The 26,812-nt window shown below is 50.7% G+C and overlaps 1 protein-coding gene across 2 annotated transcripts in view; it reads right to left on the bottom strand.

Annotated features, from left to right (window-relative positions):
- dlgap1b (discs, large (Drosophila) homolog-associated protein 1b) overlaps positions 1–26,812 on the bottom strand; it is a 61,787-nt gene that overhangs the window by 18,342 nt on the left and 16,633 nt on the right. The window contains exons 1-3 of one of the 2 annotated variants that reach the window (XM_049749012.2): positions 14,999–15,235; positions 4,464–4,539; positions 84–1,078 (exon numbers count right to left, since the gene is read on the bottom strand). In XM_049749012.2, coding sequence (XP_049604969.1) covers positions 84–1,073 — 990 coding nt within the window. In that variant the 5' untranslated portion in view covers positions 1,074–1,078; positions 4,464–4,539; positions 14,999–15,235. Of the gene's footprint in view, positions 1–83; positions 1,079–4,463; positions 4,540–14,998; positions 15,236–26,812 lie in introns of those variants that run through there. The other variant, XR_007487467.2, reaches the window with a different exon arrangement.

Here is a 26,812-nt window from a genome sequence, read left to right as displayed (position 1 = left end):
ACCTCCTGATGACCATGAGGTCAAAAGACGAATGGAGACATGCAAGAGGGGTGTCGCTAGCTCGCTCGCTCGCTCGGTCCTACCTGCAGGAAGTGGCAGGAGGCGCGTCCCCGCTCGCCTTTGGCTAGCTCTTGATCTAGGTTGACGGAGGCCTTCTGGTAGACCTCCCGTGCCCGGCTCACCGTCAGAGTGGAAGACCACGAGCTCTTCTCCGTTAGCGGGAGCGGCGGGCGGGAGCAGGACGAGCACTTGACGTCGTTGTTGCTGCGGGACGTCTTGAGCGAGTGGGCGCTGATGGTCTTGTACGACTCCATAAAGTACTGCGACTGCGACTTTTCCGGGCAGCGGCGCCCCACCGTCATGACGCCCGACGGTTGATAGAGGCACATCTCCCGGTCCAGGGTGTCATCTGAGCTCCAGTAGCCGGAAATGGCGCTCCGCATCTTTGGCTCCGACTTGGAGCGGTCTTTGTTTTTGCCGCGCTTGTTGTGTTTCAGGGTTCCCGACGAAGACGACGGCTCGTCGGGGCTGGATTTGCCGCCGTTCAGCCTCCCGCTCGGGGCGGATCCCGAAGGCCCCTCCAGGGAATGGGACTTGGTGAAAAGCTTCTGGACCGTGTGAACCAGGTGGCGGATTCGACCGGGGCTGTCGCTGCGTTGGTGTTCTACCACGGCCGTGCGCTTGTACTGCAGCGTGTGGTAGCCTTCCCGTCGCACGGAAGCTCGCTGATCCGACTGCTCCGGCGGGTTACGGGAGAGCCGCTCGTTGTTATTTTTGCCCTCCTCGCTCGCCGCCGTCAGAGCCCCGCCGCACTGCTCCTTCAGCTCATGATGGGAGCTGTAATGTCTACGAGGGAAGGTGCAGCTGGCCAGCTCCGGCGGGTATCCGCCGCCGCCGCATTCCGACTGGAAGGAGCTGCGCTGGGTGTAGCACGGGCGAGGCTCGCCGGCCGGGTTCAGGAAGTGGGGCTGCCGATCCAAGTGAGCGAGCGTCACCGAGTCGTAGGAAGCGCCGCCGCCGCCGCCGCCGCCGTGATGGTGAGCGTGGATGCTGGACAAGCCTTTCATGGTCATGGTAGCTGGGTTGGGGTAACAATCGAGGAGGACACAGAAAGCAGAGTTAGAAATATCAAAATGGGATACCCTGTCAACCTTTTATTTTTGTCCTTCCACACTTCAATATAGCAGCAGATTGATCTGCCCCCCCCCCGTTTCCGCTCCAGCGCGTTTCGCCGGGGTCGAGGAGGCTTCCTTATTTTCCAACAATTAACAATGTAATGAGAAAAAAAAATTGCCTCACCTCGGGTTCATCCGAGCAAAAATCCGCCGCTTATTTTCGGAATAGCGTCTCTCTCTCTCTCTCTCTCTCTCTCTCTCTCTCTCTCTCTCTCTCTCTCTCTCTCTCTCTCTCTCTCTCTCACACCTCACACACACACACACACACACACACACACATGAAAAGGCATTTATTTTTCCGCTCCTCCAATCCACCTTCTCCGAGCGCACGCAAGCAGAGAAGATAATCACTTCGGCCAGCAAAGAGCATCTGACAGGGTCCCCGACCTGGCCAGGCACACCCGGCGATAAACGAACCCCGGCCGGCCTCGCCACGACATCCGTAGCTGACTGGATGCTGTGCCGGGCTAACGAGACAATGATATGACCCCCCCTCCCCCGCCCCGATTCATTACTCCCATTTATAATGCGCAAGCAAAAGGCCACCGTGTTACGGCGAGGAAGCATAAAGAGGGCAAAATGAGACAGAGAAGGGCAATAAAAGACCCTGTTTTCACAAATAGCGAGCGGCTGGCTAGCTGGTTGGGGACACTCACTTGAGCTATTTTGGCTCTCACCCCGAGATGGCGCCAAATCCAATCCAACAAGTCAAGTGTTGATTAGCAAAACCAGTCAACTAGCCAAAGGAATAAACGGAACCGTTTGGTGCCATTTTGTAGCATTGTCGTGGTGCTGAGTGGAACTTCATTTAGACAAAAGGAGTGCTTTGCTCCTGCTGGCATTTACAGGTCATAGGCCTACAATCTGTACAATTCACAAAATCAAACTGAGCTGCCTGCACAAGTGTGCGCAGCACTCCCTTATCGCTGGGATGTTCTACCCGTCGTGTTCCATCCCTTGCTCTCAAACACACACACACACACACACACACAGACTTCTAGCGCGGCGCTAGCTACCGAGCATGTCCGGCCGAAGGTATTCATTGCGGTGGACAAGGGCTCCCTCCCTCCCTTCTGCTGGCTGCTGGAGCGGAGAATGTGACCTAAATAAAAGGGCCCTCGCGGTGATCCGCCACGCAGCTGTCCGCACACCGCTGCGCTAAAGCTGAAAAGCTAAAGGTGGGTCACGCTGGCGTTACACACACACACACACACACGACAGCGCCATGCTGCTAGCATCATCGCCATGCTGCTAGCATCATCGCCTTGGATCAACATCTCCCGCCGGCCAAGAGGGCAAAAAGCTAGAGGCGGTCATTAGCATTTCCGAGGCCTCGACGGTGAGGAAAAAACCAAAACGTCACATTTGCATAGGTCGGAAACTTTGAGACAGAGCTTTGACGAATAATACGCGGATCAGCGGTAATTAGGTTTACGGGCTCAAATGTATTCGGTGGTTTCTCCAAGACAGGAAAAAAAAAAAAAAAAAAAAAAGCAAGGACCATAAACTCTCATCTCAATCAACTTTAACCAACATGAATGAATATTTCACAAGATGAATATTTCAAACAAATGGAGAAACATTGAGACAGAGGCAGACGGAGGGAGACAAGAACAGCAATGTCAGGGAACATTTTTAAAGAAGGCGCTGGAAGCATTAAGGGACCTGCTGAATGTTCACATGATGTCAAAGTGCTTTTAAGCAATGACCGTCTCATTACTGCCGCCACGTTGCTCGACTCTGCTTTTTCGGGCAGTCGTTTGCTTCAACCAACCCAACTTTTTATGAACCCCAGAATCTGTCCATTTTATTTACTGCGACATTACAAGTAGAACAGTTTAGTGGCTACTTGTTACTTTGCCTTGACGTGATGTCAGAGTGCAAATGAACGTATGTCAGCTGGCTAGTTAGCGTAACGTAAGAGAGCGGGAGAGAAGCATTATTGATTTGTTTACAGGTAACAAAGGTAAACACGCAGAGTGGCGCAATGGCAGGCTGCTGCCATTAAAACAGCTTTCAGGCAACATGTGTCCAATGCAACTTTAATGGCATCTTTGTCAAAACACTCGGCAACCAAACGGCTGCTTGCCATTCAAATTGAATCAGACGCATCATAAATAAAAGTCCGCGCGGACGGACGGACGGACGGACGGCTGGCAGGCTGGCAGGCCGGCTGGCTGGCTGGCTGGCTGGCTGGCGGCTTTTGCGGGACAGCTCCTTTGTTACTAGCAAACTAATTAGCCGCACTGTGGCAAATGGAGTTACGTCACAGCTCACGGGCATTTTCTGCCCACGACATTTCCTCCGGCGTTTGCCGCTACTTGAAGGCCAACCACCAAAAAGTGAGCTGGGTTAAGGTTTCCACATTACATTTGAAATGTCTAAAGCAGAAATGCATTTCCGCAAATAGTGGCCATTCGTTAGCTGATATATTGATCGTTAGCTAGCGACGCTTTCTATCGTAAAATACACGCAAGGCAAGGCACTGCTGTATTTGTGAAGAAAGGAAAAAAAGTCAATCGAAATTTTTATGGGAATAAACGAGGGATTTGGTTTTAAGGACAAATGGCTCATTACACCACTCTTGGGCTGCCTGCTAGCATTAGCACGGCTTTGACGCTAACGCTTCTCGGCATTGTCGACGCAACGTGCACACACCCGCTACGAACAATATGAACATTCTATGAGTGGGAAGAGGATTAAAAAAAATAATAATAATAATCCCCCTCCCCCACGGAACGCTTGGCTTAAATTATGCAGGTCCACGTGTTAATTTTAATTGACTCGACGGCGTTTGTGCGTCTCGCGGGCGACACCGCCGCTCCGGAAACAGCGGCGCTAATGGCGAGGCGGCTTCTGTTTTATTATCTGCTACGAGGAGTCGGAGGACAGTACAAATGCCACAGGGAGGCAAACAGGCAAGTTCGAACGGCGCGGGGTCACGGCCGCCGTTTGACACCTAGCGCATGCACGCACAAACGCACAATTTGGTCACGTCGCCTTCTCTCAATGCGGAAACACTCTGCACTATATCACCTTTTAGACTTTATTTGTAATTAGCGCGCCAAATGCACGGGACCGATGTGGGCAAAATTGTGCGTACGGCGCGGAAAGGCAACCCTAACGCTAAATGGGTCCCCGAGTGAATATATTTGCATGGATTAGTGTTCTACGTGGATTGCCTTTAAAAAGTAAACAGCAATTAAAATGCAGAATTGGAAAAGGTGACTTTTCACACCTGATTTGGGAGCGTTTTCAAAGCATAGCAATCTCACCGCACACACTGACCTGCGTCAACGTCTCAACTTGGGCATCTTGTCGTTGAATTGTGCCGCCTTTGCTCAGCGCTCGCTCATCTCTCCACCTGCAAAGCCAACCAAAGACCAGATTCGGTGACTGCGGAAGCCGCCAGTGTCGATCAAAACCACGCGTGGTGGTGGTGGTGGTGGTGGTGGTGGTGGTGGTGGTGGTGGTGGTGGTGGTGGTGGTGGTGGTGGTGGTGGTGGTGGTGGTGGTGGTGGTGGTGGTGGTGGTGGTGGTGGTGGTGGTGGTGGTGGTGGTGGTGGTGGTGGTGGTGGTGGTGGTGGTGGTGGTGGTGATGGTGGTGGTGGTGGTGGTGATGGTGGTGGTGGTGGTGGTGGCGGCGGCGGTGGCGGCAGTGGTGGCGGCAGCGGTGGTGCTGGCTTGTTTTCTTTCAGCTTTCCCGCTGCTGAATTCTCATTTGGAGGATTAAAAAAAAAAAAAATCCCAGACGAAAGGAAATCGAAACGCTCCGTCTTCAAAGTGGTGAGATTAGACCACCTGAAAATGTGGCTGTGAGAAGAACGAGCAAAGAGCAGTCGTGTTTGGCTGCGGCGCTTTTGTTCTGTTCTCAATATCCAAGCAATCCACAGGCGGCTTGGGGGAACAACTGTACCAAACCAAAACAAAGAGAGACGTAACAAACTCCACCAACAAAAAATCAGGGCAAAAAAATGAGCGCAGGATAAATGTGTGTGTGTGTGTGTGTGTGTGTGTGTGTCTCCATATGCTACAGGACGATACGAAATAGGCCTCTCTGTATTCATAAATCTCCTGAGGCACAATCAATGGTTGAAAGCGATACATAAAAGATGAGCTAGTTTGACCTCTGCTCTGGAAAGGAGAGAGAGAGAGAGAAAGAGAGAGAGAGAGAGAGAGAGAGAGAGAGAGAGAGAGAGAGAGAGAGAGAGAGAGAGAGAGAGAGAGAGAGAGAGAGAGAGAGAGAGAGAGAGGTTTTGCTCAGCGATATGGACTTAGTCAGGGCGCACTTTGAAGTCGAGGCACATGAGGATGGATGGATGGATGGATGGATGGATGGATGGATGGATGGATGGACGGACGGACGGACGGACGGACGGACGGACGGATGGATGGGGGCTGCTCGCTATGAGTCAGCAAGCGGCAACGGCCCGGCCTGGCACGACGCATCAGGAGAATGACACAGGAGCGCAATTTCAGAGATCCCGACCTTGGCGATGACGCAGAAATGAGTTCCACTTGCAATGACACTTTGGGCTGATTTCATTCACGAATTGGAATCCAAGCCCAAAACGTCCGTACATTTGCTCTTACCCTCGCCAGTGAGCGAGCGATCTGTCCCTGGATGCACATGAGGCCTTGCCAAAAGCAAAAGTGCCCAGCAGACGTGGTGGCAGAAGCGCATTACGTGCAGCTGTGTTCATGTTCACCAAATGGATCCCGACAGCAATGAAGGAGTTCCAAAGACTGTTGTACGCCGGTGGCCCGTTCGCTCACTTCTTAATGATCTGGCACTCGCCGTCAGTGGCGCCCGGCAGCTCGTAAGCTAAGCTAACTTGACCCTGGCTTGGCTAAAAAGGCGCCATTGTGGCACTATTCAGAATGCCGCATGATTATAAATAATGGCAGAGAATGCTGTCCAGCTTCAGCAAAATAGCAGCGTTAGCCATGCTAAGCTAGCGTTAGCCATGCTAAGCTAGCACTAGCGCTGTAAAATGCTTTATTTCCCTCCTCCTCTTTGCAATAATATGACTTCAACGAGTCTCTCTGTTCTGTTCATGCTTAATCGGTGTTCCTCGCCGCCCTCACTATATCTGTATCTATCCGCATCTTTCCACGGCTCATCACTCTCGCCGGCTCGGTCAAAATAACAGCCGCTATCTATCAGAACATTTTTATAACCGGGGGGCAATTTTGCGGAGGAGCCGGCCGGCCGGGCGACTGGCCGGCCGGCCGGCTAGGCCTCTCGCCGTCTTGTAGTGCAGCCAAGCGCTGTCATTTTAACAAGAAATCTAATGCGGGCCGGGTCGGCGCTTTCATCTGAACGCGCCGATGAGGGAGGGCTGTACGCTAAACAGGCCGGAAAGAAGGAAGCGGGCGAGGCGAGGCGAGGCGAGGCGAGGAGAGGAGAGGCGAGGCGAGGAGAGGCGAGGCGAGGCGATGAAGCCCACTCGCAAGCTCATCAGGCCAAATCAATGCAAACTAATCCCGAGCCAATTAAGGAAGGTCCTCCGAGCGGCCGCAACCCGTATCAATTTCTTTCCCACTTCTCGCTGTGAAATCATTGATTTGAGCGCCCGGTGCGGAAGGCAGACAAATGAGGGAATGTGCTTTGGTTGGAATTTTTTTTTTTTTTTCTCTTTCCCTTTTCTAAAACCTCTTTTAAAACTACTTGGCCGGTGATTTGCACAAGATGATGAAACGGTTCAAGGTAGTGGGAAACAAAAATGGCGGATTGTACTTTAGTCTCCCGTTTACAGTCTTACAATATGAGATGAACATTTAAAAAAAAGTGTTTTTTCCAAAAGAAGCACAATGTTAGTGTTCCAAAGGTATTTGATCAGTTGAGAGTGTTGAAGCTGGCTGAGCTGCCTCCCACAACCCGCAGGGCAGGGCAGGGCAGGGCAGGGCAGGGCAGGGCAGGGCAGGGCAGGGCAGGGCAGGGCAAGGCAGGGCAGGGCAGGGCAGGGCAGGGCAGAACAAAGAAACAAGCGGATTGAAGTCAATGAAGGAGAGGAGAGAAAAAGGAGCATCAATCTTGAGGGATTTAGCTCAGATTTAGGGGGGGAAATGCTTTTATAATCTGTATTTAAATACAAATCAGAAGGGATCAAGCTGAGCGACTTTAAGAGCAGAAGCCAGCCAGCCAGCCAGCCAGCCAGCTAAGAGTGGCTTGCTAGGAGATTCAAAACATGGCCGTGCGAGTTTGAGCCCGGAACGGACAAACTCCATCGTTACAAGGCGCTGCCAAGGTGAGCCGGCCGGCCGTGCCGACCTATCTGAGCTGGCCGAGCGAGAGCGCTGCGCAAGGTTAAAAGTTCACGCCGTACTGCTGCCAAGTAAGCAGATTAATAAAACATGAGCGCCCATTTTCTGGCTGTGCTGAGGTTCTTTTTTTTTTTTTTTTGCACTAGACCACAAATGTACTTTGTACAGTGGCTCTAGCCGAGGGCGGCGCGTTCCTGCACGCCTGGCTTCTTATGTCGAGCCTTTGACAGCTCCTGGGACGCAAAGACACGCACAGTCACGAGGGAGGGAGGGAGGGAGGGAGGGAGGGAGGGAGGGAGGGAGAAGTGGGGGGGATGTAAACATCATTTGGATGCGGAGGCATGCTCCTCCCTCCATCTGCTCTCACATATGAACACGTTTCAAAAAGTTCTTTTAGAACGCTCGAAACATCCGCTACATGGAGCTCGGACAAACATCTGCATCTCGAGCAAAGGTTGTGAAAATGTGGTTGAGACGGACAACGCTGCTGCAAAAATAACGGCACCAATTAACATGGGAAGTGCTGCGCTAAGGGATGGAGATGATGAGGATGCATCCATTTTGATTTGAGCAATTTCAGCTCGTCTCGTTATAGTTTGATCTGATACAAAAGCAAGCCGTCCGTCACTCCATTCGGGACATTTGCGCCCTATTCATAAAACCAACAGAAATACGTACGTAAGTTGTATAATTGTCAATTGTGGATGTTCACTGCATTTTCGACTTTGTCACAGCCAAGCGCACATTCCCCCGTTGTCAAAACGTCAGAATGAACAGTAGCCAGCCGCCTGCCGTCCATGCTAAACACAGGCGCAAGTATACGCAAGTACGTACGTACGTACGTACGCGCACGCACGCACGCACGCACGCACGCCGCTTCTCCCGCCTACACAGCAAATCATGATGACAGTGACTGCTCATCCCGCCGGCTGCCGCCAGCGACGTCAACGCTGGCCCAGATTTCATCCGATTATACGAATGACATCATCAAGTGTGTTTGGCAGCCCGGCCCACTCGCCCATTCGCGCAAGCAAACATGTTTGCATTGCTCCGATGCTTGCTCGTGTGCGTCTCTCAAAATATATTGTAAAAAGCACCCGAGTGCGTGAAAGTCACAAAGAAGCGAGCGGCTTTGGCCCTGCCTGCTCACACAGAAGGTGCGTGCATCTGCCGATCTGCAGGCCACACGTGGCCGTGTGCTTCTTCTGCATACGTATCTATCTGTCCGGGAGAGACGGGCAGAAATTAGCCTCGCTGCTTGCTCTGCTCTGCTCTGCAGAATAACAACACGGATTACGCTGCTCAGGTGGCGTGCGTGACTCCCACTGTCACTGATAATTAGCACACTTTGATGATCTTTACTGTCATGCTAAGACAACTTATCCTGTATGTTTGGAAATCGGTCAACGAAACAAGACGGAGAAAGGACCAGTGATGGCAAAATAGAAATATATCTACTTTTTTAACATGGCGTTCAGCAAATACAATGAAAACAGTCGAGGCACCAAAATGGAACCCCATAAGTATTCAGTCTTCAGGCAACCAAGCCTATTTGCCAATACAGTAATGTTGAAAATGGATGGAGCGCGCCTCCACTAGTCCTGTCTTGTTGTGCCCGCCCCTAGAGGCTGGGCTGGCTTCAAAGCGTTGCGCTTTGTCGTGTGCGTTTGTCCGGCAGTGTGTCAGCGCCTGCAGCGTGGCGCCTCATCAGCGTGATTCGCAGCCACGATGCCCATCCCCTTTGCATTCCCATCGACGTTTACAACCCTATGCAAATGTCCATTCCGCCCCTTCAATGTATATTCACCGCTAGTTTGCTAAGTACGCGCATCCCTTTTTTTGGGGGGCTCGGCAGCGGACACTTGCGTACAGGAGGCGTCGTCGAGATACTACAATCGCCCGCCGCCGCCATAAAAACGATCATTACAGCAGACGAAGCCTTGAGGGAGGGAGGCAATTTGGCGTTCATAGCCATCCAAAGCTATTGGCGGCTGCCGACCCTGACTAAGCCCTTTCCCCCCGCCCGCCCGCCCGCCCGCCCGCCTGCGCACTCTTTTGTCGCTGCTACGCCAGTTTGGATGTCCTCACGGATTTCATGCTTTCACAGTCTGGCACGAGCTGGTGAGCATTTGGAGGAATGAAAACAAATAAGGGCATCTTCTCAACCATGTGCCAATTGCGCAATAAAGGCCTTCAAGTACGTCATGTTCCGGTCACATTTGAAATGACACACGGCATCAATTTGGTGCGCGGGTCGGCTTGGATTTGAAAAAGATTTCTTTCAAAGTTAGATTTCAACGGGAAGGTGCTCTTCCGAAATGAAGAGACAAAGTATTTTCCACTTTTTCTTCTCGGAATCGGAGCGGGACACCAGTTGAGCTCCCACCCAAGCCCAGATGTCAGCTTCAAAGCTTATTCCAGATGAAAATGAATATTGGATAGACATTTGAAAATGATCCGCGCGGATCTCGTGGTAGTGCTTTGATGTTGTAGTCAAAGCTCCCGAGTCGGATGGTGACCATCAATGCAACGCCTAAGGCCGTTGGGAAAGGAAGAAGAGAAAGAAAGAAGCCTGAATTGAATTGAGAACAGATTGGATGTGGCAGCATATGCCGGCCTGGCCAACCGGCCAGCCAGCCAGCCAGCCAGCCAGCCAGCCAGCCAGCCAGCCAGCCAGCCAGCCAGCCAGCCAGCCAGCCAGCCAGCCAGCCAGCCAGCCAGCCAGCCAGCCAGCCAGCCGCTATGTCAACTGTAGTAAGATAACTTGGCTAGGCAATATCAATGAGGAAAGGAATCAAACCTGCACACAAACACGCAAGAGCAGTGCAAAGGATGGGGCGCTGTCCTTGGTCCTGCAGGCAGGCAGGCAGGCAGGCAGCCACACAGGCAGGCAGGCAGGCATGCAGGCAGGCAGGCAGGCGCCATCTGTCATGCCGTAACCTCGCCCAGCTTCGCAGTCCCGCGTGCTCGCTAATGGATCCATAACTTTGTTAGCACCTCATCACACCGGCCGCTTAGCATGCGCGCCACCGCTAGATTTAGCGCCACGGCACGGCGGCTGACCTCGGCCGTCACGGTGTCCGCTCACGCCTCCAAACGTTTATGGAAACGCCTCCCCCACAGACGGGCCTGCAGCTTTGTGAAGAACGTCTTCTCAGGCGCAAAAGTGGACAATTTCACACCGGCGGGGGGACCGAGCGTATTAAAGCCATTTGCCGGGGACGCAAAAAGGAGGGGTGGGGAAAGAAAAAAAAAAAACAGTACTCTCAGAGGATAGCCCATGTGGGAAAGACACTCCGTGCAGGTGCAAAGTGAGCCATTGCACCAATAAGACAAGTGAGAAAGCTTTCAAGCCAATGAACGCATGCTCGGGAGGGGGAGGGGCCGCTCCCCATGCTTCCGTACAAAATACAAACAAAACAATACATCCACCAATTAGATCTTGAGATCTTAGCGTGAACTGATTTGCTGATGGTGGAGAGCTAATCAGATTAGCGGCCGGTGGGGCACAAGGGGTTAACTAGCCTGATGGGCTTTACGTTAAGAGATGAGCCACGGCTCGACAGGACAGGACGGGCCGGCCGGGCCGGGCCGGGCTCGGCAGCCCCGCCTCGGCGGCGTCACGAAGCATCTAATTGATGGGATTTGCTGACGGAATGAACATTGGGGATGCGCGTGCGCGCGCTCGCTCGCTTGCCCGCTCGTTCGCTCCGTCCTCAGCGGGCCGGCCGGCGCCTTGGGCCCGGAGCAAAGGCGACATGTAAATGTCAGCGTCTCTGAGGCGGACCTCTGCCGAGCGTGAAATGAAATCTGGCAGGCAGAGTTTGGGGGCCTCGCCTTCCATCGCGCTTGCCCAATAACAATCTGGACCGGACCCCCTGCCATTATTGCGAATCCCAGCCAGCAAGCCCCCCCAAAGCTGGCCTTTACTTTCAAATCAAAAAGCATTATTATTATTGCCGCGGTGAAATCTGCTATCTTTGATAATCCCATCTAATCCTCGGGGGGCTCATACAATCAGGATTAATGGATGTAAAACAATCAATATACATACGTGACTGCTTTGGGCTTTTGCTGTGATAGGCCAGTTTGAGTAAGGTTCCCAACAATCTTTATTGCCGCAGAGAGAGCGAGTCAAGAAGAGCCACACTGGGCGCTTGACGATGCCAGCGGGCGGATTTGACAGAGTGCCGTCAGCATCGGCGTTATTTCCCGTTGAAAAAGTGAAGGGATCAATGAAATGGCTGCCATTGCAAAAGATTTGCCTTTTGTCATTGTTAGCAGCCAAGCGCTTACAGCAAGGGCCCTTTGTCCCCTCCATCCCTTCCATTGGAGGGCGGTGGCGGCATCGGCGGCAGCTGTGGTGGCGGCGGCTGTGGTGGCAGCGGCGGCGGCGGCAAGGGCTTAACTCAGCCAAGGGCTTCTTAAATAAAGCTCCTGGCTTTAAATAAACCCGAGCGGAGACTTTCTAGGATGCTTGCGCACGTGACGGTCGGGCCCTCCCGTGCCAATGGTAGAAGGCTGCTGGAAGATTCAACATTGTAGCTTCCCAAAAAAGTCAGCACTGTGGATCGCGCAGCGGCTTTGCCAAACGACACTTTGGAACTGCCGATGGTGCCACCCGCTTGCACGCCCGCTTGCACGCCCGCCCATCCGCCCACAGCTCACGTCAGGCCTCGGCTTCAGGCAGATGCCGGTCACGAGCCCGACGGATTGATCAAAGGCCGCCTCGTCGTCCAGCAAGAGCCGGCGAGGTATTTGACGCCTGGCTAATTGCTGGGGGTTAACGGGACATCCGGCAAGGGGACATCCAGCGCATCTGCTCGTCATATACAATTTGTTGCCACTCAATATGACTTTGCGTGTATTCCGGAACCTTTATGAGCTGCTGTCAAAAGCGTTAGATCCCGTCAGCGCCCTTTCACCACAAATGTCAGCCATCTCCGGCCATCACGCTCAGGAGAGGAGACAGGCCAATCTCAAGGCTTCCGAGCGCTCGGCTCGGCTCGGCTCGGCTCGGCTCGGCTCTGCGTGGAGATACGTAGATGCGAGCCGGCGGGCGGCTTTAAACACGCAAACGGTGTCGGAGACAAAGAAGCGGAACAAAGAGCAAACTGCTCGCTCCAAATGCAAAGGGAAAAAGGAGTGGAACCAGGAATATTGACTTGCGCCAGGAACTTCTGCAATGGCTTTTGTTCTTTTCTTCTTTCCTTTCGCCGTTCCGTTGTCAATAAGGCCGAGCCATCGAGCAGTCACACGAGCTTCAAGTGCTGTGGCAAAAGTGCACTTAGCATGCAGCAGCTGATACACACGTGGCCTCCCTCCCCTGGTGGATTGGCTTAGCTAGCCAACAATGCTAGCGGCCTTTGGCAGTCAGAGCATGCTCCAGGAGCTGGAGGGAGGGCAAACAAACATGGCTGCCAGCATGGCTGCCAGCATGGCTACCACCATGGCCGGGCGGACGGATTTCTTTTGTCCCTAGACACATCCGGAGCTACAAAAGCTTCCAAGAGCTAGAAAAATGCTAACTGCCAGTGATTTTGTTCAAAAAGCAGGTGTAGCCTGTAGGCACGAGCGGGACGCTGCCAAGGTAAACATGCAATAGCACGCCGCTTAAAAGTTGCCGCACCCCCCCAAAACGGCGGCGCGGTGACCTCTGGACGGCCTCCCCTACTTCACGCTCGTCAACGCAATACGGAAAACCACTGGCAATCAAGATGGACGCTAAGCTCCTGCCTGTTTGAGAATTGGATCGTTGTTGTTTTTCTGCTAACTACTTGAAACCGAGCTCCCACTTAAAATCTCAAACGGGAAGGGATGAGCACATTTAGCTGAAAAGCTTATTAAATTTGTCTTGAGCGAGGAGGTTCTCCTCGCTCAAGACAAATTTGCAGCAGGAGAGAAAAAGAAAAGGCAAGTGCTTTCCTGGGGGTAACATGCCGCTGGCTGGCTGGCTTGTTTGTGGAGGGGGGGGGGCTGGGCAATTAAAGCAGCCTGCCGACAGCTCCCGTACGACCCGTCTAAGTGCGCCCCATGCGAGCCACGTTGGTCTCAACAAAACGCGTCCTGTTCTCGGCCGCTCGCCACTGCAAATGCAGCCAAAGAGACCCACCCGGAAGCTCGGCTGGCTCGCTGGCACTCTGGTCCGGCTGACTCATCAGTGCTGTCTGTCATCCTCAGCATCATTACAACACCGCTGCGACTCGTGGCCTTGAGATAATCAAATCTGAGGCCGGACAAGTTGTGACCAATGACTTTAGCGGGAAGCAAAAAAAACAAAAACACAGATGTCGGTCAATAGCGGCTCTTCAGCCGATTCAAATGCGATTGATGCTGTGCAGCTTCTTTGACAATAAAAACAGGATAAGAAGAATTATTCTAACCATCGTCACTGATGGCAGGCTGCTATTTTTCTCATTTAAAAACAAAAAAACAAACAGGCAAGAAGCCCAAGAGTGAAAATCATTCAAGAGGCTTTTGGCTCCACACCTCATTAGCTCAAATGTTCAGTTCAGCGTTCCCGCAAACGCGCGCTTGCCTTTGCTAATCTGCTCGTGCTTACGCGACTGACCTCTTGGCCCTTCCTTGCACCCCCCCACCCCCGCGCCGTGTGAGCTCATCAGGAACGCTGTGGGAAATGATCCAATTTCACTTAAGTGGACTGAAAATGATTTTGTTACAGCAAATGCCGCGTACATACTACAAGGCGGAGCCATTAAATGGCACCTTTTGCCTTTCAACTCACAAAAGAGATCCATTTTCCGTCACAGCTGGAGTCTTTTTACAGATGTGGCTTCGGGCGCTGGTCATTTGCGCCTGATGAATTTCACATGCTACCAAACTCCTAGTTTTTTGTCTTTCTTTCCTTTGACAACAGGAATCACGCGAGATGGGCCAGGCAATTGACAAGGCCCCGGTGGTGGGAGATGAAACGGGCATTTTGCTTGACTCAACGTCACAATCTGTGCTCTGTGACAAGGCAAGCGCCAGAACGACCAAAAGAAACAGACTTCTTCCACCAGATTAGGTTCTGAGCTTTGTTTCTATTCTTAAGTGCCAAATCGCTTTGCTTTGACCCAAAACACACATTTTGGACCAAAAAGCGGCAAAAAGAAACATCAACTGTGACTTGTTGGTGTTCTGCGATCAACACCCAAATTTGTACTGCAATATGATTGAAGTATTAACTGTATGATTCATATGATGTTGTATCGGTGTGACCTTCTCAACACCCCCCCGCCAGGCAGGCAGCCCGCATCCATCCCTCCCTTGACTGCCCGCTCTCTCTCTCTCTCTCTCTCTCTCTCTCTCTCTCTCTCTCTCCATCTCTCTATCTATCGAATTCCCGACGCAAGGCTGGAGCACGGCTTGATTGGCCGGACGCATTTAGTCGGTGCCTCATTATCGCTTCACACTTCGTGGCTAATAGGGTGGAAATCAAACTTTCAAGAAAGCATACATACGCGCAAAAAGCTGCGTTCACACGTGCACACTCGCCCTGAAAAGGCTTTGCGCGGGGAAACATTTGGCGCATTTGTCTCGCTTGCTTCTCTTACCTTGGCAACGCAGCTCGGCGGCGTCCGTCTGGCGAGCAGGAAGCCCCGCACGATATTCCTTCGCGCTGACCTGACTGCATGCGGCGTGGATGCGGTAGTGGCACGTCACTGGTGTGGCCGGCTCCAACACGCCGCCGTCCAAGTGTCGCCCAGCATGGCTCCGTGTGTTCGGCTGCAGTGGCAGCACGGAGCACGTGTGTGCCGATGTGTTTCCATGCATGCGTGTGTGAGGGAGGGAGGGAGGGAGCCAGCGAGGGAGGGAGGGAGGGAGGGAGCCAGCGAGGGAGGGAGGGAGGGAGCCAGCGAGGGAGGGAGGGAGGGAGCCAGCGAGGGAGGGAGGGAGGGAGCGGACACAAGCCGCACTAGATGGGGAGGAGGCAAAACCTGGCTTGGACGTCCGGCTCAGATCCAAGCAAGCCTAAGAGAACGTCAAACGAGCGATAGACTGAATCATTTGGTGATCTAACCCCCCAATTGCCGAGTGCCAAACAGAGAGGCAATGGGTCCCATTTTTTTGGAACCCACGACCTTCCAGTCTCAGGGCAGACACTCTACCGCTAGGCCACACTTGAGTCAAGCCCCAGTTTGTGTTGCGCATCCTGCGGAAAAACCATCAATCGTTGGGCTTTGGACGGAGTGTGTCTGTGAGCTGCAGTCATATGAGTGGTTCTCCGCAGAGGACAAAGAATACATGGCCACACTGGGTATTGTTTTGTTGACATGGCACGTTTGTGCTTGGGTATCTGTTGTTTGAAGCGTCATAGCATCGCGACGCCTCGCCGATGCCATTTGTGTTTTGCATGCTTAGCTAGCACGAAGCTAAATGGATGGATGCATTGACAGTAAAGCTATGGCTATGCGCTTGCTTGTGCGTCCACGCTTCGCTTTGGTTCTCGATCCACTCCGTATTTTGAATGTGACTCTGGCTCAGCATGCAACAGCCAGCTCGCTCTCAATAATTCAGATGAAGGAAGGTAGTTGAAAACATAGGAAAGGTGACATGGTAGTGTTGGCAGTAAGTGGCTGCCAGAGTTTCAATCCAATTGGGCTCAAAGAGTGGCGGGTGTGCTCTATTGTTTACAAGAGAGCGTCGGATGTTTGGTTGGCATCGGGTGCGCGCGCGCGCGCATGCGCAGCGCGACCGGCCGCTGACTTCCCGAGTTCCTAATTACCTACTTTGCTGTTTCGAGTGAAGCTTCTGCACGAGACGTATGAATTATGCATCGTCCTGCCTTAATAGAGAGAGAGCTGCCTGCCACGCACGCACGCACGCACGCACGCACGCAGACACATCAATACTGACTGACTCAATTAATGATGGGTCCCGAGGTGGAGAGAGCAGCCAAATTAAGAATATATATGCTAATTCAAATCTTGCTCGACAACCACTCTAAAATTTTGTGATAACATAACAGAAAACGAAGGCAAAGTAAGCCACACACACACAAAACATTTGCATTCGCAGGCTGAGATCTTGTAGGCTGAGATGAGATGACACACTTGATAAAAACCAAATCATAATAACAATATTAACAACCCGCCTCTTAACCGTACGCATCAAGTGTTGGCCTATTTTCTGTGAAGACAACGACTGCTTCATTTTTTGGTGATTGCAAAACTGATCAAAGAAAAAGAAGCTTGTTTTGAATGTTTTTTTCCTCTGCGCCTTTCACACTTTTCACTTTACATGTGCTTGAGTGCGAAAGGCAGGCCCCCCCCCCCCCCCCCAAAAAAAAAAACCAACCCAAAACACTTGCACGATGCTTAACGCTTTCTACTCGCCGAATGCTCTCCGGCTGGGGTCATCTTTTGCTTTTCACATGCACCTCCCTAAACTTGACAAAAGAATGAAATAAGTCGTAGGATGCATGAATTCAAGCAAACGTGCATGGGCGGCATTTGAAATGTGCAAAATGAGGTCAACTAGAAGAAGACAATTGGTGGAGAAGGCTGACAGGTAGAAGGTGTTTGGCATGGGCGAGCCCCCCAGCATGAATGATTTTTTTGCTCGACCGCGCATGCAGCTCCTCGCCAGCCGGCCAGCCACACATTTCTTCTTCTTCTTCTTCTTCTTCTTCTTCTTCTTCTTCTTCTTCCCAGCCCACCGTCGCTCGCCCGCACCATCTTCTTTTTCCATTTTCCTTTTGTGTAAGGCCTCCTGGCCGGCCGCGTGTTTACCTGGCTGAGTCGCAGCCGAAGTGACAGGTGTCATAAGGGCTCCGCTGATACTGGCTAAAGGAGCCGCCGAGCCCGGAAAAGCAGTCGGCTCGCGTTACGTTTGCGGTGACAGCCGCAAACGGCGGGGAAACGGGGGGAGGAAGCAAGGAAGGAAGAAAGGAAGCAAGGAAGGAAGGAACCAAGCCAGCAAGCAAGGAAGGAACCAAGAAAGGAAGGAAGGAAAAGCCGCGCCTCGTGAGGGAAGGACGGATGGATGCGCACTTTTGCTCGTTTCGCACTTCCACTTTCAAAACAGGAGGCCCGAACCTCGGAGTCATTCCTCGCCACGACGTACCCATGACTCAATAATGAGTCAAATCAAACATTTCATTTCGCCCGACTTTGTCATGAGCTGGAGTTGCCACTAAATGTGGAGTCAACGTGCTGCGCTCGTGTCTTTTTCGTACATCGTGAGCGTGCCGTTTGAAAATCGCTTTTGTGGCATAAAGCAGACTCGCTGGCACACACACTCAAACATGCAAATTGAACAAACGGCCGATGGCCTCTCTTTACCGGCACGGAATCCTCCTACAATGAAAAAGTGGCTCATTTGAAGAGGCTGTCGTATGATCATGATGGCAATGTCAAAATGGTGTCACCCACGCTGTCCGTTTCAGGAAGGTGATATTTAGGGGGGAAAAAATAGCCGCAGGAGGGCTCGCTTTTGACTGCTTTTGTAAGCTAGCTCTTCGAGTACCGATGACTGTCAATGACTGTCAATGTGATGTAAGTAGTGTAATGGCTGATGAAAAACGACTTGAAAGGCCATCTGAGTGTCTGCCTGGCTGGCTGCCTGGCTGGCTGCCTGCCTGCCTGCCTGCCTGCCTGCCTGCCTGCCTGCCTGCCTGCCTGCCTGCCTGCCTGCCTGCCTGCCTGCCTGCCTGCCTGCCTGCCTGCCTGCCTGCCTGCCTGCCTGCCTGCCTGCCTGCCTGCCTGCCTGCCTGCCTGCCTACCTGCCAAGGGTTCCCCAGCAGCCTGTCTTTATCCAAAATTGACTTCATTATCATGCTAATCCCGGCATCTAGTGAGACCCTAGCATACTAATGGAAGTCTGTCTGCGACTTTACAAGCACGTCGTTGAAGCGTCGCCGCCGCCGCCGCTTGAATAACAACAGCGCGAGAGTCGCCGTTGTCCTGCTCGAGTTCACGTCTGACTTGAATGATCAACAAGATGACTAAAGACACATTGACAAGCTAACGGTTACATTTAGCATTTTGCCCTCTCTGAATTACACTCAGCAAATGTCTTATCTTTTTTTAACAGCACGGCCATTTAGTTTGATTTCGTTTTTCAGTTTTAATGACCTCGCGACAGCAGCACAATCGATTTTGTTTCAAAGAATCGACGCTCCCTCCCTCCCGCGCAAACGACATCATTCAGATGTCAATCTTGAAGCGTAAGCTACTCAACGGGAGCGATTGAGAAGGGGATCAATGGCGATTACTGACGGCCTTACCTCTCAAAGATGCCATTCCATGGTCCGATGCTCCGCCGCCTTCGCCGCCGCCGCCTCCTCCCTTGGCACGCTGGCTGCAACTGAGGCTTGAGTGACAGGTGAGAAGAGGCCTCGACAATCCAAACAACAACATCCAAAGAGAGAAAAAGTTCACCCTGATCTCTCACCTTCCTCATCCTTCATGTTCATTTGTAATCTATCCAGAAGCGGCCGTGGGTCGCCCGCCCGCCAACGTCCGGAGCGCCTGCGACGGCGGGCCACAAATACAGCGTGAAAGTCACTCACACGGCCTCGACGATAAATAAACCGAGAGAGTACAAAGAGCTTTATAGTCACGCTCCCTAATTACGTATGTAGGTGAAGGAAAGGCCGATGAGGAAAGCGTGCCAGGAAAACGACGAGCCTTTGTCCCAGCGCTACAGTGAATGAAGCATGATATTTGATTGGTTTAGTGATAGCAGTGCTAGCCTAGCAGACATATTTGCATTATTGAGGCTGGTCACGTTACGTGACGCGTTCATGGTCTTCTTTTGCTTATCTTTGGCTTCAAGGTTATTGTGTTTTCTCGGGCAAATGCAACGCTAACGTTAGCACGCTAACTATGCTGACTCGGGCGGCCTGGCCTGGCCTGGCCTGGCCTGGCCTGGCCTGGCCTGGCCTGGCCTGGCCTGGCCTGGCCTGGCATGGCTTGGGCGCAATCATCTGACGTTGATTGTTCCTAACACACCCATGAAAGACGGGCAGGGCAGGACAGGCGGGGCGTGTCATTGACCGTTAGCACGACAAATTGGCCCCTTATCGGACAGATCTCGGGTGCAACAGGGACACTGTGTGGAACAACCGTGTGACTGTCAACTCGTTCTGAGGCGGCGAAATTTGGTGCAGGAATAAAACGGGTCAGACCTTTAGCAGAACTTGAGAGACCCCATCAGAGTCGGCAGGAGACGTCCTTTGTTATTCCAATTTCATGCTCGCTCTGGGCCTCTTTAATTAGCTTTATTAAGCACGGCGGCCCCGAGTACCAATGAAAGTCAGGCACAAATAAAACCTTCATAAACAGCGTGTTTTGTTGTGGCGTTCTCCTGCGTCATGATGCCGTGCGTAATTAATAAGATGGCCGTGATGATGGAAGGAAAGAGACTGGTTCTTCAAAGTTAAGTGACGCTGCAACTCTCTCATGCTCGTGCTTACTATACTTCCATTTTGCAGAAATGACAGTAAAATGGGCCATTGTATGTACTCTTACAATACCTTGAGCGCCACTATGCAAAATATGGGGGACCTGAGAACAGCTAACAAGTGTCATTTTCTGGAATGATGTTTTAGTGGCAAAAATACATTGAATTTCCTGTAGTAAACTGCACGCCGATTTTCACCCGCAGTAATATATTTCTCCAGCAGAGTTAACCAGATCATCCGTGTCCAATTAAGTAATGGATTTCGGGGTTTTAAAAAGGTCCATGAATCAAGTTGGAAGTTTGTTTATCAAACAAAAAGTCTACTGACCGGAGCATCATCTTCTCCTCTCCTCTCCTCTCCTCACCTCACCTCACCTCACCTCACCTCACCTCACCTCACCTCACCTCACCTCACCTCACCTCACAGACGCACCAAATAACTCCCAGACTCATCTAAAAAAAAAAATGTCATGCAAACACACACAAAATGTCTTTTTCACCCAAAACGCTGGTACTGAAACAAAACTAAATAAATAAAACACACAAAAAAACAACTCACACACCAAAAATCCCCTAAAGCAATGTTAGAAATAGATGAGCGGAAAGTCCCCTCCTTATTTGCGTCCCTTGATTCCCTTGAAGTGTGCACCCCACGGTAGGCATCAAAAGGGGGCAGCATCATTTCACTATACGCCGACAATCTGAAATGCTCGTAGTTTGCCACTAGATGCCACTGTTACTCAAGCAGCTCCAAAGTTCAAATGTCGTTTTCATCTGCGTGCTGGCTCCGTCCGGCGTGATTGTGTATTGGACTGTTCTTGCGGAAATTTAATTCATAGCTGACAAGTGCATTGGTTGTTATTTAAAAAAACAAAAAACAAGTGCGACAATACAGTGATTGCTATAAATGATGTCTTCCGTTATTTGTTAGCATTAAGCTAAGTGGGGTCACGTTTATTGGTTGCATTTTGGAACAACATAGATTATTTCCTTTGAACCTCGGGACGTGCAATGCATTTGAATTGACTGCGTTAAAAAGTTTGAGAAGCGCTGCATGTGTGAGGGCACTGAAGTTTGAACATACATAAGTGCAGGCAAGTTTGCAAATGAGACGCACCATGATGACATCTGCTGAAATCACAGAATGGGGGCGAAAAACCTTGATTGAAAACGTTTCTTATGAGGCAATGAAGGAATGAAAGCGCCCACGCTTGTTTGTGCTGATGACTTTCTGTATTCTTTGTTTCCAGCGGAATGACTAAAGCAATTGAAGGCAGAATGCTTCTCCAGGGGCAGAGGACAGACTGGCTCCTTCACAATTGTTTGTCTCGTTTAATAGCTTGAGGATCAGCGATATCAATGCAGCGAGCCACACAAAGCGCATTTTCCCCCCACATTTGGTCAATTGTTAGTCTGGTCTTAGCAGACAGGCAGGCAGGCAGGCAGGCGGGAGTTGATGTCCGAAAGCCTGATCATAAATTCATTCATATTGGCAATCGACACGGCTGCTGCTGCTGCTGCTGCGGCGGCTGCTGCGGCTGCTGCTGCGGCTGCTGCTGCCGCCGCCGCCGCCGCCGCTGCTGCTGCTGCTGCAGAGTCGTCATTATCACCGTTTTCGTAAAAAGGATGCGTTTTCCAGCACAGAGGGGAAACAAGAGTGGAAAATCATTCATTACAAATCTAATCGGAATCATTTAATGTTGCCTTTTGATGTGAACGGATTGTCGACACGCTGCCAAAGCACACCGGGCTACTTTTGGAATACTGATGTGACGGACGGACGGATGGATCTTCAGTAGAATCCTCAGTACCGTAGCACATTGGGGGGAAAAAAAGGAACAGCAGAGCATCTGATATTGATCTGGGGTTAATAGGTGGCAGTTTAAATGGTGGCAGGGGAGCGCTGGCTTCCATTTAACATGCCTGCTTCATTCTGTGCACAGCAACATCCCAGATATAAGTGGGTGTGCACACTTTTGCAACGACTCATCTAGTTGAACTTTCCTTGAGTTGCATAAAGGGTGGAAAAAGCCAGTTCAGTCTTTTGACAAAACCTGGCATTTCAGCAGGGGTGGGTGTATAAACTTTTTATAGGGAGGGGTGTGTGGACTTTTGATATCTGAGCTGAAAGTAAAGAGGGACTTGTTTTAATGAAAGGAATTTAATTTGGGGACCAATTCAATAGTACTACTTTGTTTGATAATTATTTGATTGTATGATTATTTACATCTAAATGCGGAAAATATTGTCAGTGGTTGGGGAAATGAAAGATTGTTGCCTTTAATTTGAAGTCGAAGGCCTATATACATATATATATACACATATACATATATATATATATATACACACATAAACATATATATATATATATATATATATATATATATATATATATATATATATATATATATATATATATATATATATATATATATATATATATATATATATATATATATATATATATATAGAGCAACTAGATAAAATCCCATTATTTCTTTTCCCAAGGTGCTGGGATCAAACCCTCCCGCTGAGAAGGGGGGTAAAAAAAAAAAAAATCAGGCAGACATGGAGGAGTTGGACTGTCTGGCACCTTGTAATCATTTCTTGCCTCCCGATAGACTTTTACAGAGAAATAACCCAGATATGCAAATGTGCGAGCCTCAATTAATTTAATTCATATAATTATGTGGAGAAAAGATTGGCTTGGAAAAGTCATTTTACCTTGTGTCAACTTGTCCTCCCACTTTTGGGGCCTTCCATTCACTGCCAAACATCATTTATCCAAAATGTCTCTCACGTATGGTCAAAAAGGGGCCAGAGTGGGATTTCTTTAATGCAAAAAAAAAAGAAGAAGGTTAAATGAATCAGCCCAAGAGCTGTTTTTTTTGTTTTGTTTTTTACCCACATTGTAAGCAGGCAATAGCGAGGCAATACAATGAATTGAAGTTACCATGTCATTGGATCGAATTCAATGATAATAGAATACGACCTGATGAACTCTAATTACGATTCACTTCAATTGCAATGGAACACGATGAAATGCAATTAGCAAAAGAGTCGGTCATTACTATTCATTTGAATTTGGACTAGGTACCAGTGAGTGGATTTTGCACTCTGACAAGACCACTCATATGATGTCAAGAATAGATTTGCAATCTGTTTTTTGCATGGTGCCTGACAATATGAAGTAGGGACTCTTTCAGAGAAATGCAGAAAGAGTGAGTGAGTGAGTGAGTGAGTGAGTGAGTGAGTGAGTGAGTGAGTGAGTGAGTGAGTGAGTGAGTGAGTGAGTGAGTGAGTGAGTGAGTGAGTTTGTGCTGCCAGCCCAGGCCAGCCCGGGCCGGCCCAGGCCAGCCCAGGCCGGCCCAGGCCAGCCCAGGCCGGCCCAGGCCAGCCCAGGCTGGCCCGGGCCAGCCCAGGCCAACCCAGGCCAATCCAGGCCAACCCAGGCCAACCCAGGCCAGCCCAGCCTAGCCCAGCACAGCCCAGCCCAGCCAGCAAACAAAACTAAAACAAGGGAGACGAGTTGATGCAAATGAGCCTGCCACTGTGACAATTAGGCAGCAGACATGTAAATGTGCCCAGTTAATTAATCCAGCAGCCGCGCTAATTAATCCCCAACTCCTCCGTATTTAAAACAAGAACGCTCGCTCTCGGTCCACATACGACGGACGGCCCAAAAAAGTGAAATAGATGTCTGAAGAGTAATTACAACTTTGAACTGACAATGCGCTGAAATTGCAGATGGGCGGGCATTGGAAACAGCCAGAGCAGGATGATGGCACGGCAATTCCAAAAATAACTTGCACTCTTAATTACAGAATCATTCAGGGGGATGTTTCAGTAAATCATTTATGACTTTGCGCCACATTTGGAAGCAGTCGGTGGAACCCCGTCAGGAAGTCCCAAGACGCCAATAAATCACTTTACTCATGCTGAGATGTGCAAAAAAAAAAAAAACAACAACAGACAAATCCAATGTCGGATGACCACCCCGGAGCGCTTTAGGAATCGTGCCCCGGAGAAACTAAGTTCACAACAACGCTTTGCGCTTCGAGTGGATTTTTTGCGGCGAGCCGAATCAGTCGATTGTATGGATGGATGGATGGGCGGACGGACGGACGGACGGACGGATGGATGTGCTTCAAGTCCGAGGTGCAAGCTGGCCTGGCCTGGCCTGGCCTGGCCTGGCCTGGCCTGGCCTGGCCTGGCCTGGCCTGGCCTGGCCTGGCCTGGCCTGGGGCTGGGGCTGGGCAAACGTCACTTAAGGCGACGTCTCTTTCAGCAGCTTTGGCTTTCTCTCTGCGGTGGTTCGTCAAGCCTCCGAGTGGATTTCTGCGCGTCCCCACTTGACCTCCGGTTATTCTTGGGCGCCTGCTCGCCCCCTCCCCTCCCCTCCCCTCCCATCTCCTCCCCTCACATGTGTCCAATTGTATCCGTGGGGAAGTATGAATCATCTGCAAACATACGTAATCTCTCTTCTCTTTCTTGTTGGCCACCTGCTGGCTGGCTTTCTTCTAACCCGGGTCGCACCGGATAGCGTCGGCTCCAGCCTCGTGAGCGCTCCCAGGAAAGACAATATTAACATTTTCTCTGCGTAAATGTGGAATGAAGCAGCTTGTGACATGTGTGCACAGCATCCTCAATGTACTTTCAGCAAAGAGTGCACGGCCTGAGAAGCAGCCGTCGTGCATTACGATGAACGATCCAAGATATGACTTTTAAAAGTGTGACGCCAAATCACGGTTCAGTGGCATTTTTTTTACCCTTCAAAAAAGCACTTTCCAAAAGCAGGAAAAAGTCTTTGGGAAAAACAAAAGCGACAAAAATCATGACGGTAGGAAACAAAAATATTTCAAGAAAATATTCAGAAAACATGCATTGGTTAAAGAATGCTTGTTTTCAGGGGAGGGAGGGGCTGCTCACCTCCAAACCAGAGGAGAAAGTGGGGCAGGAAAATGCACGCAATTTCAAGTCAAGATGGTTGACGACGGCCACGGCTCTCTGATTGCGGCGTTAACCTCGGAGCTCCCCCGTCCGTCCGTCCGTCCGTCCGTCACTGGAGACTTTCCCAAGCAGACTACACTGCTCTGTCACATGTCACATTCATGGAAGTCGTGGCTTTTTGGAAAACACAATGGCGTCCTTTTCGACACAAAGCGTACTATGTCGCTAGCCATCAACCCCAACACCGCTACGGCAATGATCCATTTTTGCAGCTCTAACCTTCACCTGCGTCAAGCAAGCGCTATTCAAGAAAGATGGCTCTCTCTCCAGTTGCACGATGGAGCGGCTCCTCCAGCCCAACTTTCTCGCTCGTGGTTTGTCCTTGAGCGCTTCATTAATTCCCCCCCGTACTTTTTGGAGGACAGCACCTGGAGGCCATGGGCCCTACCGGACGAGTGCTTTGAAATTGCTGCAATTCCCAGTTAAATATACGCTCCCATTGGTTATTAAGCTTTTCAATTAGAATTCATCAAGAAAGAAAATTAATGTGCATTTGAGGAATAATTAAATTATAATGATCAAATGAGATTTTTTATGTTGAACGAGCTAACTAGTGATTTCAATTATTCCAATTCTTCATTGTCATTATTATTTAATGGATTCAGTCCTCTCACTTGACATGTGGTGTTCCAACTGATTGGTCCTATTAAATCCATTAGGGGGGGGGGGATGTTGCCTTTGAAAGCTTGCTAAAGACCGTTCTAATCATATCCGGAACGCTTCGGGGTTTTTTTTTTTTTTTTGTAGATGGGTCATTTCAATCAGGAGTTGCTTTTTGCTGTTTTGCTCGGTTTCTTTGTTCGGGGTCTTTTTTTGGACAGGTCATTTCAATCAGGAGTTGTTGAGTTTCTTTGTCCGCTGCAAATGGCATCTTGTATATTGTCCATTTGTATTGATTTAAAACCCCTTTTCCGACTTTGATGCAGGCCATAACAATCAAAGTGACGCTACCTGTTTTGACGTATACTGGTGGTGACTTGGGGGGGGGGGGATATCAAGTCTTGCCTTCATCTCTTCCAAACTGGTTTGGTCGGCGCTCACCCGAGTTTACTGTCACGGCGAGTCAATGGCAAGCTAGATTTGCTTTCTCGCCTTTTGTCGGCGCACTTTCGAGGATGAAGCGTTTATCCCGCTCCCCTGCTGCTTCTCGTTCCGTTCGCCGGAAATGCGCGGCGCTCGGCGCGTCTTTTTTGGCTGAACGCACGCTGCCTCGTTAAGGGCGGTAATTGGGAACGGGCGGGCGGTAATTGGGAGCGGGCAGTAATTGGGAGCGGGCAGTAATTGGGAGCGGGCGGTGCAGACGGACATCATTAGCCGACGGGGGATTCAAGCTGCTGTGTGTTTCGGTTACTGTAGGAAGAATCACGCAACTGTGTGTATTTACATTTTTTTCCGTGTAACCTGTCTGTGGATCTTTGTTGGAAATGTCACCAATTGATGTGATTTGTTGCTATTTCTATGATGCTCCACAAGATGGCGCATATCATCGGCGTCAAGGAAGTATTTGGAAGCGACTAAACCGTGAGGCGTTTGACTACTACTGTAATGCGGGCAAGCTTCCGCAGGAAAGGGTCCATTTTTTGGACACCCTGGAGTCTTTTCAAGAAAGAAGTCACTAAATCACAACTTCGATCGGAGCAGAACCCTCACGACTATGAATGATAATAAGACACTTGTTGTTGCTCCGATTGCAGACAAGCAGAGTTTGGATTCCCATTTTTCACCCAAGAGCCTCAGGCAGGGCAAAGATGTCGGTCGGAGTGTGGTCGTCAATCGCCGGGAGGGAGGAGTACGAGCTTCTGGGCTATTTACGGCCCAGGCGTCGAGAGAAAGAGAGCGCCAGCCAGCCAGCGAGCGGGACAAGGTCGCCGTTATAAATTACTGCGGTGAAATCGATGAAATGACCACGACGCCTCGGGCGGGCGGGCGGGCGCGGCGCTCGTATTTCACTT

Source organism: Syngnathus scovelli, chromosome 18, assembly GCF_024217435.2.
Source record: "Syngnathus scovelli strain Florida chromosome 18, RoL_Ssco_1.2, whole genome shotgun sequence".
In the NCBI taxonomy this organism is placed as follows: Eukaryota; Metazoa; Chordata; class Actinopteri; order Syngnathiformes; family Syngnathidae; genus Syngnathus; species Syngnathus scovelli.
Note: the sequence above shows the minus strand (reverse complement) of the source record. Positions and strands in the feature narration are given on the sequence as shown.